The sequence below is a fragment of the Carcharodon carcharias genome, chromosome 15 (genome assembly GCF_017639515.1).
Source record: "Carcharodon carcharias isolate sCarCar2 chromosome 15, sCarCar2.pri, whole genome shotgun sequence".
In the NCBI taxonomy this organism is placed as follows: Eukaryota; Metazoa; Chordata; class Chondrichthyes; order Lamniformes; family Lamnidae; genus Carcharodon; species Carcharodon carcharias.
In genome coordinates, this window is record NC_054481.1 from 28,540,764 (window position 1) to 28,556,268 (window position 15,505).

Sequence of the window (15,505 nt, forward strand, 5' to 3'; positions counted from 1 at the left end):
TATTAGAGCAAAACCCAATCGACAGCAACTTCGCCACGGGATTCACGCATGTTGCTCGGATAGGCGGAGGATCGTGGATATTATGGGGTTTGGAACTACAAATTGGAACTGTAGAACTAACTGGAACCTGCACGAAAAAGTAACTGGTGTACACTGATCTGCCCCCTCTCCCACCTAAAGGTAGCTGGGGATACTAAGTAATTGACCCACTATCTGGCTGAGGCTAGGAAGCTCACTGGGGTTCCATAAGGGTGGCTATGATGGGAAACAGAATTGCCACACTAGTCCAGTGAGTTTCAGGATAGGGCATATTGTCAGGAAGTGCAGGGGGCCCATGCTATCCTGGCAGTGGTTGATTGGACAGCGTCGAGGGAGTTTTACTCTGTATCTAATCTATGTGTACCTGCCCTGAGAGAGTTTGACGCTGACACTAGGTTACAAAAAGTGGAACAAATTACATTATTACCGACTCAGAGAGAGAAAAAATGCTTTAGAAGTTGAATTTCAGCTATAGCAAAATATCAAGAATGTGAGGAAGGGGCAGCAGCCCCATGAATAAATGCTCTGCCCCTTTTAACTACCCTTCGCTGAGTTTAGAAGCATGAGACACCAAACACGATGGAGAAAGCTCAGTGTTAAATCCATATTCTAAAGGTGTGATATGGATTTGATGCAGTGTTTACTAATGCTTACTGATCAGCAGCTGACAGGCTACAGGACCGTGCATGTTACCTTTTACTCAACCTTTCCCCTTGAAGTTTGTGTGTCAGTGCCCTGTCACTCTGTCTCAGTTCTTGTCTCTGTGGATGGGGCAATTTGCACGCATCGAACGAATGGACTGACATCGGACATGTACATCAGCAAGAAACTAGTCGACACGTTTGGCAATAGGTGCGGCCATCGGCAAGGATCCTCAGTGGGGGAATGTATACTGTAGTATCTGTATTAAAGCATGTTAGGGAAGATTTGGCAGCATCGGCAGAGAAGAAAAGAGTTGACGTTTCGAGTCCTCATGACCCTTCGACAGAACTTGCGTTCGAGTCCAAGAAAGAGTTGAAATTATATTTCAACTCTTTCTTGGACTCGAACGCAAGTTCTGTCGAAGGGTCATGAGGACTCGAAACGTCAACTCTTTTCTTCTCCGCCGATGCTGCCAGACCTGCTGAGTTTTTCCAGGTAATTCTGTTTTTGTTTTGGATTTCCAGCATCCGCAGTTTTTTTGTTTTTATATTAGGGAAGATTTACCTAGCTCTGCACCCAAAATATGCTGGATTGCTTCGCCGCGGCAAAGAACGAAAAAAGGAGTGGGTCTCAGTGCATACCTGGAAAGAAAAACGCCCAATTTCCCACTTGTTTTACTCAGCCGATCTAGTGAAACCGGCGCAGATCCAGAAAAATCCTCCGCGGGGTTTACTTTTAAAATTTGAAAAGTTGGAGCATGCTGCTCTTTAGGTTGCCCCGATGACCCTGAAACAATTGGCGGTCAGCTGGTAATCTTCCATGTCTGAAAATACTAACAGTATATATATGATTTCTGATGTTATTGTCATGATAAACATAGATAATGCAGGAAATTCCCAAGATATCTCGAAATAAAAGGCCCGGCTTAAGTTTCCCTCGACGTGCGTTTGGATCCAGCTTCCGGAGCAGCAAAAGGGTTCCTGCTAGAAGCACAATTCCGAAATTTGCCCCTATATATGAAAAACTGTACAAAATTTACATAATTCACTGGAGCGGTATGCTAGACGAATGAGACATTCATTTGCAACTCAACAGATCACCAGGGCAGTCTCAATGTTCAAAAAAACATGCTCTTAGATTGCTTGTAAAGTCTGTCCAGCTTCCTATTGAATCATATGAGGTGTGAGGGTGAATCACAGCGGCACGATGTCCGCCTCCACTTTCTACCTGGATAATTCTGTACCCCAGGTGAAAGCAAAATACTGCGAATGCTGGAAATCTGAAATAAAAACAGAAAATGCTGGAAAAGGTCAGCACGTCTGGCAGCATCTGTGGAGAGAGAAACAGAGCTCTGATGAAGACAAAAACAGAATTACCTGGAAAAACTCAGCAGGTCTGGCAGCATCGGCGGAGAAGAAAAGAGTTGACGTTTCGAGTCCTCATGACCCTTCGACAGAACTTGAGTTCGAGTCCAGGAAAGAGCTGAAATTTAAGCTGGTTTAAGGTGTGTGTGTGGGGGGCGGAGAGATAGAGAGACAGAGAGGTGGAGGGGGTTGGTGTGGTTGTAGCGACAAACAAGCAGTGATAGAAGCAGATCATCAAAAGATGTCAACAACAATAGTACAATAGAACACATAGGTGTTAAAGTTAAAGTTGGTGATATTATCTAAACGAATGTGCTAATTAAGAATGGATGGTAGGGCACTCAAGGTATAGCTCTAGTGGGTTTTTTTTTATTTTATATAATGGAAATAGGTGGGAAAAGGAAAATCTTTATAATTTATTGGGAAAAAAAAGAAGGGGGAAACAGAAAGGGGGTGGGGATGGGGGAGGGGACTCACGACCTAAAGTTGTTGAATTCAATATTCAGTCCGGAAGGCTGTAAAGTCCCTAGTCGGAAGATGAGGTGTTGTTCCTCCAGTTTGCGTTGGGCTTCACTGGAACAATGCAGCAAGCCAAGGACAGACATGTGGGCAAGAGAGCAGGGTGGAGTGTTAAAATGGCAAGCGACAGGGAGGTTTGGGTCATTCTTGCGGACAGACCGCAGGTGTTCTGCAAAGCGGTCGCCCAGTTTACGTTTGGTCTCTCCAATGTAGAGGAGACCACATTGGGAGCAACGAATGCAGTAGACTAAGTTGGGGGAAATGCAAGTGAAATGCTGCTTCACTTGAAAGGAGTGTTTGGGTCCTTGGACGGTGAGGAGAGAGGAAGTGAAGGGGCAGGTGTTGCATCTTTTGCGTGGGCAAGGGGTTGTGCCATAGGAGGGGGTTGAGGAGTAGGGGGTGATGGAGGAGTGGACCAGGGTGTCCCGGAGGGAGCGATCCCTACGGAATGCCGATAAGGGGGGTGAAGGGAAGATGTGTTTGGTAGTGGCATCATGCTGGAGTTGGCGGAAATGGCGGAGGATGATCCTTTGAATGCGGAGGCTGGTGGGGTGATAAGTGAGGACAAGGGGGACCCTATCATGTTTCTGGGAGGGAGGAGAAGGAGTGAGGGCGGATGCGCGGGAGATGGGCCGGACACGGTTGAGGGCCCTGTCAACGACCGTGGGTGGAAAACCTCGGTTAAGGAAGAAGGAGGACATGTCAGAGGAACTGTTTTTGAATGTAGCATCATCGGAACAGATGCGACGGAGGCGAAGGAACTGAGAGAATGGGATGGAGTCCTTACAGGAAGTGGGGTGTGAGGAGCTGTAGTCGAGATAGCTGTGGGTGTCGGTGGGTTTGTAATGGATATTGGTGGACAGTCTATCACCAGAGATTGAGACAGAGAGGTCAAGGAAGGGAAGGGAAGTGTCAGAGATGGACCACGTGAAAATGACGGAGGGGTGGAGCTATCTCGACTACAGCTCCTCACACCCCACTTCCTGTAAGGACTCCATCCCATTCTCTCAGTTCCTTCGCCTCCGTCGCATCTGTTCCGATGATGCTACATTCAAAAACAGTTCCTCTGACATGTCCTCCTTCTTCCTTAACCGAGGTTTTCCACCCACGGTCGTTGACAGGGCCCTCAACCGTGTCCGGCCCATCTCCCGCGCATCCGCCCTCACTCCTTCTCCTCCCTCCCAGAAACATGATAGGGTCCCCCTTGTCCTCACTTATCACCCCACCAGCCTCCGCATTCAAAGGATCATCCTCCGCCATTTCCGCCAACTCCAGCATGATGCCACTACCAAACACATCTTCCCTTCACCCCCCTTATCGGCATTCCGTAGGGATCGCTCCCTCCGGGACACCCTGGTCCACTCCTCCATCACCCCCTACTCCTCAACCCCCTCCTATGGCACAACCCCTTGCCCACGCAAAAGATGCAACACCTGCCCCTTCACTTCCTCTCTCCTCACCGTCCAAGGACCCAAACACTCCTTTCAAGTGAAGCAGCATTTCACTTGCATTTCCCCCAACTTAGTCTACTGCATTCGTTGCTCCCAATGTGGTCTCCTCTACATTGGAGAGACCAAACGTAAACTGGGCGACCGCTTTGCAGAACACCTGCGGTCTGTCCGCAAGAATGACCCAAACCTCCCTGTCGCTTGCCATTTTAACACTCCACCCTGCTCTCTTGCCCACATGTCTGTCCTTGGCTTGCTGCATTGTTCCAGTGAAGCCCAACGCAAACTGGAGGAACAACACCTCATCTTCCGACTAGGGACTTTACAGCCTTCCGGACTGAATATTGAATTCAACAACTTTAGGTCGTGAGTCCCCTCCCCCATCCCCACCCCCTTTCTGTTTCCCCCTTCTTTTTTTTCCCAATAAATTATAAAGATTTTCCTTTTCCCACCTATTTCCATTATATAAAAAAAAAACCCACTAGAGCTATACCTTGAGTGCCCTACCATCCATTCTTAATTAGCACATTCGTTTAGATAATATCACCAACTTTAACTTTAACACCTATGTGTTCTATTGTACTATTGTTGTTGACATCTTTTGATGATCTGCTTCTATCACTGCTTGTTTGTCGCTACAACCACACCAACCCCCTCCACCTCTCTGTCTCTCTATCTCTCCGCCCCCCACACACACACCTTAAACCAGCTTATATTTCAGCTCTTTCCTGGACTCGAACTCAAGTTCTGTCGAAGGGTCATGAGGACTCGAAACGTCAACTCTTTTCTTCTCCGCCGATGCTGCCAGACCTGCTGAGTTTTTCCAGGTAATTCTGTTTTTGTTTTGGATTTCCAGCATCCGCAGTTTTTTTGTTTTTAGCTCTGATGAAGAGTCATACAGATTCGAAACGGTTAACTCTGTTTCTCTCTCCACAGATGCTGCCAAACCTGCTGAATTTTTCCAGCATTTTCTGTTTTTATTTCAATGCTGTACCCCACCTTACCCTTTGGCGAGACCCAACCAGACGCAGGTGGATCCCCCGCTCATTAAAAACGTTCACGATGCCTTGTGCTGGGGAAGCGCGAGTTTAAAAACGTAAAAAAATAGGAGCGTTCAATCCTCTCTCTACAGAGCTACCTCAATTTCTTGAACCCAGCTCCAATAAGCTTCCCCGGCGGAAGTAGCCCCAAAACTTTATTACACACTTTCCACCTGATATTTAAACTGTCACGGTAATAAAAAAAAACTCGATCATTTTTGTAAATTCCCTTCATAAGTCTTGAAAACTGTAGTTAAAGTCACAGACTCATAATGGCATAGGAGGTGGCCATTCATTTCATCATCGGCTACCTTTCCTAGCTTCCAAATAAAGAAACTCCAACTTCCTTATAAACTCGAAATCCTCTTCCATTGTGAGAGCACATTTGAAAATTGCGGCCCCGTGTCTATGATTTCAATGGACTGCAGCAGAATGAGGAATTTGTCCTGGGAGAGGAACTGGAAAATCTATCTTCTGGAATTCTCTCAGCTACCCCCTCACCACCCCCCTTCTTCAAATGGAAAGATTGTTCAATCTTGAAACAGTAGATTGAACGGGGAGCTGCTTATTCATCATTATTACAACTCCTCAAAAATACTTCATTGACGCGTAGGATTTAGGGGCTTCCCAAAGTCATGAAAGGCGCGATATTAATGCAAGTTTCTTTTCCCTCTAATGAGGTTTCGTAAATGGACTAAACATAGGTAGAAATAACTTCACAGTTGGTAACTTTCACTTAGATCCCTGACATCCCTCACACCTCATCCATCAGGATTGGGTGTACTGATTCAGACGCTATTTGAATTTGTCTCAGTGTTTCTGTTTCAACCGCTCCTTCCCCTAGTTCAACCTTTGTTTCTTTTTCAGTCTGTTTTGCTTTATTTTGTTCCTTGCTTTAATGTCTGTTTCGTCTCGTTCTGTTTCAACATCTTTTGTTCCCTGGGTTTCAATCTCTCCTCTCTTGTTCCGTTAGTTTCACGATGTTTTAATTTGTTTTATTTCAATACTATTTCTTTAAGATTTCTGTACCTTTCCTGGGATCCGTCATCCTTTCCTTGGGACTTCTTGGTTAACAAAATGACTCAAAAGGAAGTACAAAGCTTTTTTCACATACAGTAGATTGACAACGTGATCCTCCATACCAGCCTTCACTTCCGTATACTTCAAACGCTTTCCCTATATCCAGTAGTCATGAGTTGGAATTAATAGAACCCAGTTAACTTAAGCAAGTGAATAAGAGTTATTATCTTCCCTGGTTAACAGTTTATCAGGCAATTCCCAACAACACGAATGAGATTTCCATAACAGATGATCCAAATGCTCAACCTCTTAAATGAATGGGTCAGATGAGATCTGTATCCGTAGCTTGATCATTTCACATCCCTCTAGTGATGATAGTCGCTAATATTCGGGGGATTCCAATAAGTTTCACAGCTAATTAAGTATTTTTTAATCTATAGTGTTTCTTACAATGTAGGGAAATACGGCAGTTAACACACAGCAAGGTCCCGTAAATAGCAATGTGATGAGGTTGGTTGTGGGATAGGTATTGGCTAGGACATTGCTCCTCTTCAAAAGAGTGACATAGGGTCTTTTATTTCCACTTCAGAGGACAGATGGGGTCTCATTTTAAAGGCTCATCTGAAAGATAGCACTTCTGCACTGGAGCATCAGCACTATTTTGTGCTCAAGTTTCTGAAATGGGACTTGAACCCACAACCTTCTGATTCGGCAACTCGGTACGATTAGTGAGCCAAGGCTGACACCCATTAGTCTCCAGTGTGAATGCAGGGAGGAACTAAGCATTTCTACCTGCTTATAAGACCCTTCTACGTTATCATCTCTTGGGAGGAATTTCTTTTAGCTTTACAGGCTCTGACCAGTTAGCCACTACGATTCTGCCATGTTACAATTAATTGTTTTTCTGTTATTGTCTATGAAAACTGCTCTACTTCCAGATGGAGAAATTGTATCAAAACCAATGGTGCTGTTCTTGGGGCCGTGGAGTGTTGGAAAGTCCACCATGGTCAACTATCTCCTGGGACTGGATGAGACTATCTACCAGCTTTATACAGGTACTGAGATAGGCAATCTGAAAAGGAGATTGAGGAGTATAGGCCGATAATTTTGAAGAATGATAAGTTACTTAATTAAATATATAAAATGTATTTAGAGTTTTGATGGGATATGTACTAGAACCATAGAAAAGTTACAGCACAGAAGGAGGCCATTTGGCCTATCTTGTCCATGCCAGCCTGAGGACACCTAGGTGCCCTTTCTAATCCCACCTTCCTGCACCCAGCCCATAGCCCTGCAACTTACAGTACTTAAGGTGCAGATCCAGATACTTTTAAGAAGAGTTTAGAATTTCTGCCTCTACCACCAACTTGGGCAGTGAATTCCAGACACCCACTACCCTCTGCGTAAAAAAGTTTGTCCTCATGTCCCCCCTACACCGTCTGCCACTTATCTTGAATCTATGTCCCCTGGTTCTAGAATTCTCCACCAAGGGAAACAATTTTATTCTGTCCACTCTATCTATTCCCCTCATAATTTTGTACACCTCAATCAAGTCACCTCTCAGCCTTCTTTGTTCTAAGGAAAATAACCCCAACCTATCCAATCTCTCCTCGTAGCAACACTTTTCTAACCCTGGCAACATTCTTGTAAACCTCCTCTGCACCCTCTCCAGAGCTATTACCTCCTTCCTGTAATGTGGTGAACAGAACTGCACACAATACCAGTGTGGCCTCACCAGTGTTTTATACAATTCCAACATTATATCCTTACATTTATATTCTATACCACTGCCAATGAAGGAGAGCATTCGATATGCCTTCTTTACAACCTTGTCTACTTAAACTGCTGCCTTCAGGGACCTGTGTACTTGTACGCCAAGATTTTTCATTTCATCTATCCCTCTTAGTATATTCCCATTTATTGTGTAATCCCTGTAACTGTTTGACCTCCCTAAATTATGACCTCCACACTTTTCTATGTTAAAATTCATCTGCCACTTTACCGCCCACTCCACCAACCCATCTATATCGTTTTGGAGATTATGGCTATCCTCTACACTATCCACTATTTGGCCAATCCTTTGTAAACACCGAGACAAAATATTCATTTTAAACCCTTCCCATAGCCTCTGCATCTACACACAAATTTCCATCTTCATCTCTGATAGGTCCCACTAGAAAGATGTTTCTCTGGCTGGGGGTTCTAGACTAAGGATCACAGTCACAGAATAAGGGGTAAGACATTTAGGGCTCAGATGAGAGAAATTTCTTTAATCATAAGGTTGTAAATCTTTGGAATTCCCTACTCCAGATGTGGATACTCAGTTGTTGAGTATATTCGAGAGGTCAACAGTTTTTGGGTACTAAAAGAATCAAGGGATATGGGGATAGTGTGGGAACGTGGATGTGGAAGATCAGTTAAGATCTTAATGGTGGAGCGGTTCGAAGAGCCAAATGGTATACTCCTCCACCTGTTCCATTTGAGTTTTAATTCACTGCAGGACAATGGCACTCAACTCCAACAGAGATTACTTTAACTTGAGTTCATAATCAGAGAAAGCCAGAATGGACAGAACAATTGGTTCAAAGACTCCCATCTGTGTTGGCATGAGTCCAATATTATTCATGATTCATTTTAAATCATTCATAAATCGATCATCGCATTCAATAAGGCAGAGTACATAGTTACATTTGCCACCAAACTGGTCAGCCGAAGGATAGAAACCTCCAGACTAACTGAATTAACACACCAGGATTTTTTCTAATTCAAGAATCCGATCACTAGATCTCAGAGCTCAGAAACCTTGGTATCAGTTAGTCAGTTGCTGTGAGATGTTGGGGCCTGCAGAACCAGAGTGGTGAGAGAATTTCTAAACTCAAACGGTGTTTAAAGTATTGCTTTCTGAAGCTTTCTTAATTAACTGAGGACTTATTTCACAAGCACTCGTCACAGAATCATACAACACAGAAGGGGCCATAGCCCATCCATTTAGTTCCACTTCTCTGCTCTTTCTTATAGCTCTGCATATCTCTCCTTTTCAAGTTATACTCATATTCAACGTCCTTTGATAAGTTAATATTGAATCTGTTTTCACTATCCTTTCAGGCAGTGCATTCCAGATCTTAATAAATCAGTTGCGTAAAAAGTACAAGAACATATTTTAATGCTTCTTTAAATATCATTAGTTCAGCCAATTGTTTTTAGTGGTGCCCCCTATAAAAAATGTTTGTTACTCATCACATGTCAGAAATCTATGATTTCGCTGTGGAAAATGTGACTTAATAGTTCAAACAAAATAAAATTGTCACTGTTGAAAAATCTATGGGGGTGATCTTTTGAATGCACTTGTACAGGGAAATGCATTCAATGATCATAAAAAATGGGCGGACGCTGCTTGGTGTTCATGAACACCAGGCAAAAGTTTCCTGCTGGTGTAGTCTAAACCGAACACATTATCCCTTGAACTACTGCTCTAGGGCGTATTTCTTGCAGATCTCACCGTTAACAGCCTTTCTTGCCTAGTAGAAATCTGGAACTACCCGCCCCCCACCCCCGAAAAGGCTTTGGATGTTGGGTCACTTGCGGTTTTCACCGCCGAAATAGATTTTCTGTTTTGATGAAAGGTCATCGACTGTTAGCTGTTTCTCTCCACAAATGCTATCTGGTTTCCCGAATATTTCAGGTGTTTCCTGTTTTTATTTCAGGTTTCCAGTATCCGCAGTAATTTGCTTTAGTAGATAGATTTTTTGTCGGGTAAGAGGATAAGAGAAGGGAGCAAACTCAACCAAATGGAGCGGAGGTGCAGATCAGAATGAAGGGCAGAGCAGGCTTGAAATGCCGAATAGTCTACTCATGTTTCTAATTTTCCTATATTCTCCATTTCGCCCATAAGGTGCGGAGCCCACGACATCGGAATTTACCGTGTTGATGCACGGGTCTAAGATACGCACAGTAGAAGGAATTGTCATGGCTGCTGACAGCGCTCGGTCATTCTCCCCTCTGGAAAAGTTCGGACAGAACTTTCTGGAGAAACTGGTTGGCATTGAGCTCCCACACAAGCTGCTGGAACGAGTGACTGTTGTAGATACACCTGGTATCATCGAAAATCGTAAACAGCAAGAAAGAGGTAAATAACATGAAGTCTGCTAATACCAGTTCTTTTGACTCATTTGGGTAAGGTACGATATAGTCGGGGAAGTATTACCGGGGCGGGGGCTGGAGAGAGGGATTGTCTTTAAAAGTAATAATGTTACTGAATGGACAGCTATGAATTAGCCGTGAACCGTGACGATGCAGGTTAAGTTGGGGAGATGGCAGCAAGAAATCATGCAGCAATACAATGATCAGCCATTCAATGATCCTTTTCCACACGTGGCTATCCTGTGTTATTTTAACAATCGGGGAATTTCAATGAGGACTGGCACTCAAAATGAAAATGAAGTGCAAGTTGGGAACTCATGGGGACCCCAATGTCCCAATGTGTTTTCAGGAGGTGAGCCTGTGATTTGGAGGGAAGGATCCTGATTACTGCTCATTGCACACATGACAACAATGGTCACAGTAGATACGAGGCAAGCTTGGCCTAAATAGCCAAGTGGTTATGGTACTGGGTTTGTAACCCCAAGATCAAGAGTTCAAATCTCACAATGGCAAACTACGAAACAATGTAACTTCATCTGAATAGGAACAGATGGAAACATGTTTGTACTCGAAAGAGTTACATACGAGGCAAAAACACGTGGAGGAATTGAAATGTAAAACTGCAAGAATATCATTCAGATGTTTTGTGAGCTTAGGTAAAAAGTCTACCTTGGGTATTTACCAAAGTTCTTATTTAATAAACAGGTCAAGTACTTCAGCAACAGTGTGGCATCAATGTAATGTCCTTGTGTTGGGGGAAAAATTCAATGAAAAACAACAGTGATTAAGTGCTGGAGTTCAGAGGTGACCTTGGGCTCGGCCCAACAAGTGTTTGAGGAGGCGTTTAAAGGTGGAACCAGGAAGTAGGGCAGAGGCGATGGAACGGAGAGTGGGGGAAGCACAGTAGATCACAGTTGGAGGAATAAGAAGCTTGAGATGGAACCTAAGATAGGACATGATCAGAGGTTGGGTAAGACAATGGCATGGAGGGGTTTTGAAAATGATATTAAGAGGGAAGAGGATTTTCATTCAATTCCGTAAAATAGATCCGAGGGATTTCCATCCATCCGCCCCCTTCATTCAATTCTAGAGACCTAGTAATTTGATTATTTCTACATGGAATAAAACAGCAAATTTCTATTTTTCTATCTTTCATAGGTTATCCCTTCAATGATGTTTGCCAGTGGTTTATTGACCGAGCCGACCTCATATTTGTCGTGTTTGATCCCACCAAACTGGATGTCGGATTGGAATTGGAGATGCTCTTCCGTCAACTGAAGGGTCGCGAATCTCAAATCAGAATAATTCTGAACAAAGCCGACAATGTGGCCACTCAGGAACTAATGCGAGTCTATGGAGCTCTCTTCTGGAGCCTGGCACCATTAATCAATGTCACAGAACCACCGCGGGTCTACGTTAGTTCCTTTTGGCCGTATGAGTATCAACCTGATACAAACCAAAACCTATTCCTGAAAGAGGAGGTCTCCCTACTGGAGGATCTCAACCAAGTCATTGAGAATAGGCTGGAGAACAAAATTGCCTTCATCCGCCAGCATGCCATACGCGTCCGCATTCACGCCCTTCTTGTGGACAGATACTTGCAAACTTTTAAAGACAAAATGACCTTCTTCAGTGATCCTGAGCTGGTCTTCAATGAAATATTGGATGAACCAGATAAATTCTACATCTTTAAATCCATCTTGGCTAAGACCAACGTCAGCAAGTTTGACCTGCCCAATCCTAATGTCTATAAAGATTTCTTTGGCATTAATTCTATTAACACTTTCAAGTTGCTATCAGCACAATGCTCATACATGGGAGGATGTCTGCTGGAGAAAATCGAGCGTATCATCGCCCATGAGCTTCCTGCTTTGTTGGGAACCATCGCTGCTGGGAAAAACCCATCTCTTTCATCCTGTGACATCACCGGATGTGGAGAAACGCCAAAGAACCGATATAGAAAGCCCTGAACAAGGAGCTTGTACATTATTTATGGGTGAAATAGCTTATGTCTTATCTGTCCAAGAAGCCATGGTTCATTAACCCTTTGAGAACTGAGCTTTCAGCATCGAGACACCTGTTGTATACTTTAAAGGACATTAAAAAAAACTTTTATCGAATCTGTACCACGAATATGTAAAAATACGAAGCGCAATACATTTTTTAATGAATAGCATTCTAGAAACAAAGATGTACCAACCTGGTCATTTTTGACTCCGTTTAGAAAGGTTTATAAAGGGCTCAGAGGGTTAATTTGCAGTGTAGCAAGTGGTTAATGTCTCAATGCATGTTTAGAATAGAGCTTTGATAGCACTTCTGCCCCGTTTGGAGCATGACGACTCAACTCTTGCTGCTGTTAACATTTTGTTCTTGTACCTTTTTATCTCATTTTCCTCCTCCCCTCATTAGTTATTCCTGGTCACAATGATCTGCTTGCTGTGTCTAAAACACTAAGTTTCCACATTCTTGAACTAAATAACCCATTCTTGAACTAAATAACCTAGCTTTGCCCCCTTGCTTTGGATCATCATTAATATGTATGACAAATTATACACAAACCCTGCAAGAGGGCATGCATGCTTTAAAACATTCAATTACAGGCCACCTGGAAACTTACTGACCAATATAGCTGGTTCCACACTGAACCATACAAATTTTCTCAGCTGTCTGTGCTATGAAGTAGCAAATGTAGATAGAGTACAGCAAAAAATAGATGAGGGCAGTGGTGCTTTAAATCATTACAGGTTAGGAGAGAACTATGATTACAACACACTTAAAACACACTTTGACAATCTGTACAACTTTAAATGTATGTCCCAGTTAGAATTACAGGTTGTAGCAAACTTATCGGTCATTCAGCTAGTTGCCTTTTCTCCATTTCTCTTCCACTCATTTTTCTTTCAATTATCTTTGATCTGGTCAGTGGATACACTGAGTGCCTCAGGCCTCTGACAGCAACTTATGCACTCTGTGTTGAGTTTTCCCAGAAACACTTTACTGTCCTTCATTGGCATGATACAAGCACTGTGCACTGATATCTCTACAATGCATTAAGGAGCTTTGACACTGTAATCTTATGGTTATTCAGGTTAAAGGATGGCCATATAAAGCTTTTGATTGTATGCGAGCCAATTTAAAAGTAAAATGCATGCATAAATGTTGTGGACCTACTCCACAGTACAGCTAAGATGAAGTTTACTTTGATATAATAGAATGGTTTGTTGCTTCAGCTTGTTCTTCATTCTCTTTCTTTTAAATGCATCCCTTTATACTTTGCCCCTCCATTTCTATAGTTGTCCATCTGAGAACTGACAGCTAACTAATCCTCATCACGGCTTCCCTCTGTCCTACTGTTAGGACATTTGAGAAGGTACTTCAACTTGGAAATCTCATCACCTCCATTAAATACATCACTAACAGGATACTGAAAGCAATTAATGCCCTGATTCCATTCGGGAAGATAAAGGAATTTTCCTTCATGGACAAAGAAAAGTGTTGAGTGTAAGTAGAAGAGAGAAGAGTTAGTGAGGCAACTTATGTAAAAGTGAATCAACATAGGCGTTGGAGATTTGTAAAGAATATCATGATAAAATTGAATTAATAAACTATGAAACACTTGTATAAAGGCCACAAAACACAGGTTAGTAGCTGACCACTCAGTGATCAAACAAATTTGAGTGGTTCACTTACCAAGGACTACAGTATGTGAGCGACTTTTTTTGGGAGGAGTAACAGTACACTGCCATTGCTGATCAGATTGAATCGATGACAAACTAATTTTTGTGCAAGGTTTAGTCTTGCATTTTCCCCAATTCTCATCAACATGACAGTTGGGTACCCAGAAGTGGGAATGGGCAGCACAGAAGGGTATAGTAATGCTAGTTCCCTGGAAAATAAAGATCAGAAAGGAACTAATGTGATATTCAACAGGAAAAGTGGAGTAGTTAATATTGAGGTGGTGGAGTGTCTTAGACATTGTCCAAACATGCTCTGCAACATAATCCTTGTTCATTAATTGTCCATGTGAATTACTGGTCCAAATGCTAAGAAGTGGAGAACTAAATAGCTGAAGATGATTACTTTGGGAGGCCCTAGTGGTGTATCCTGTTATCAGTCTACATGTATTTCCTAATGCTCAAACTTTTATCTCTATATTATCCCAGAACAATCACTATTGAATTTACACAGTGGCAGAGGGTAGCTAGTGGTCTTGGGACCTCTTAGCTGTTGACAGTAGCTAGCCATGTACTATCCTACAAACTCCACAGCATCTTCCACGGATGAAAAGCGAGAACCTTTGAGCACTGGTGTCCATGATCTGTGAATTTTGGATATTGGTGGGAGGACAACAATGTTGGCCATCTAGGGTTAGATGTGTGACTGTAGCATTAGGATCATTTGGGTATATCAGAGAAAAAATTGTCTGTCTTTAACCTGTGAAAGGTCTGTTGTTTTGCGATTGCATTTTTCCAGGAGACTCTGCATTTCTTGTATGTTGTGGGTTCCTCTGTGTTCAGAGAAAACCCAACTCCCTGCAAGAAACCCAGACAATAAATTCTCTACAGCGTTGATTGTAAGAGTGCAGTGTCTGATAAGGAACCTTGCCCACTGGAAACATATTGGGGCATTGTGGCTGGGGATTGGCATAATTTTAATGGATGCAAAATTGTTAGGAACAAATGTTTGTAAAACTGGCCCTTACATCTAGGCCTTCTAATTCTCAGTCTTTTTTTCCTCTCTCCCCGAATTCCTGTCAAATTTGGATTAAATTGGTGGTGAGAAAATCCGTACTTTTTGACTCAAAAATGAAACAAACTGTTTGGAATCAGAAAACGTCAGGCTTCACAAGACAGTAGGCAGACAACCTGAATCCATAAGGGGAGTCTGCTGATAGCAAAGGGGTGGATCACATGTCACTGTAAACATTTATGGCCAGTTGGCGGTGCCTTCTTACTTAAAGGTTTAATTTGGCTTGAACAGGTTGAACTTGAGTTTTGGAATTCATCTTTTAGGGTTGCTTGGTTGCAACAGGTTAAAGCCTGAAATCAGAAGGCCTAGAAGTGTCCTAAAATCAGGCTCTTACTGCCAATTTTAGGGATTAGCTACAAAATGAATCAAAGACAAGTTTACAGTACGTCAGTTTGTAGATAATGCAGACCCTTCTAATAAAGCTCATTTTCAAACACCACACTTTGTCCTTAGAAGTTTTAGTTGTCCTGAGTTGCACTTTCTCTTGAATTTGCACAAAATAAAATGTATTTTATTGCATCAATTAGTTTCCTTTAAGTCCTAA

At 42.8% G+C, this 15,505-nt stretch overlaps 1 protein-coding gene across 2 annotated transcripts in view; it reads left to right on the forward strand.

Moving 5' to 3' along the window:
- The window catches only part of srl (sarcalumenin), a 33,841-nt gene extending 18,441 nt beyond the window's left edge, over positions 1-15,400 (forward strand). For both annotated transcript variants that reach the window (XM_041207459.1, XM_041207460.1), the window contains 3 exons: positions 7,011-7,127; positions 9,965-10,198; positions 11,371-15,400. In XM_041207459.1, coding sequence (XP_041063393.1) covers positions 7,011-7,127; positions 9,965-10,198; positions 11,371-12,182 — 1,163 coding nt within the window. In that variant the 3' untranslated portion in view covers positions 12,183-15,400. The remainder of the gene's footprint in view (positions 1-7,010; positions 7,128-9,964; positions 10,199-11,370) is intronic.
- The last annotated feature ends 105 nt before the right edge of the window (positions 15,401-15,505 follow it).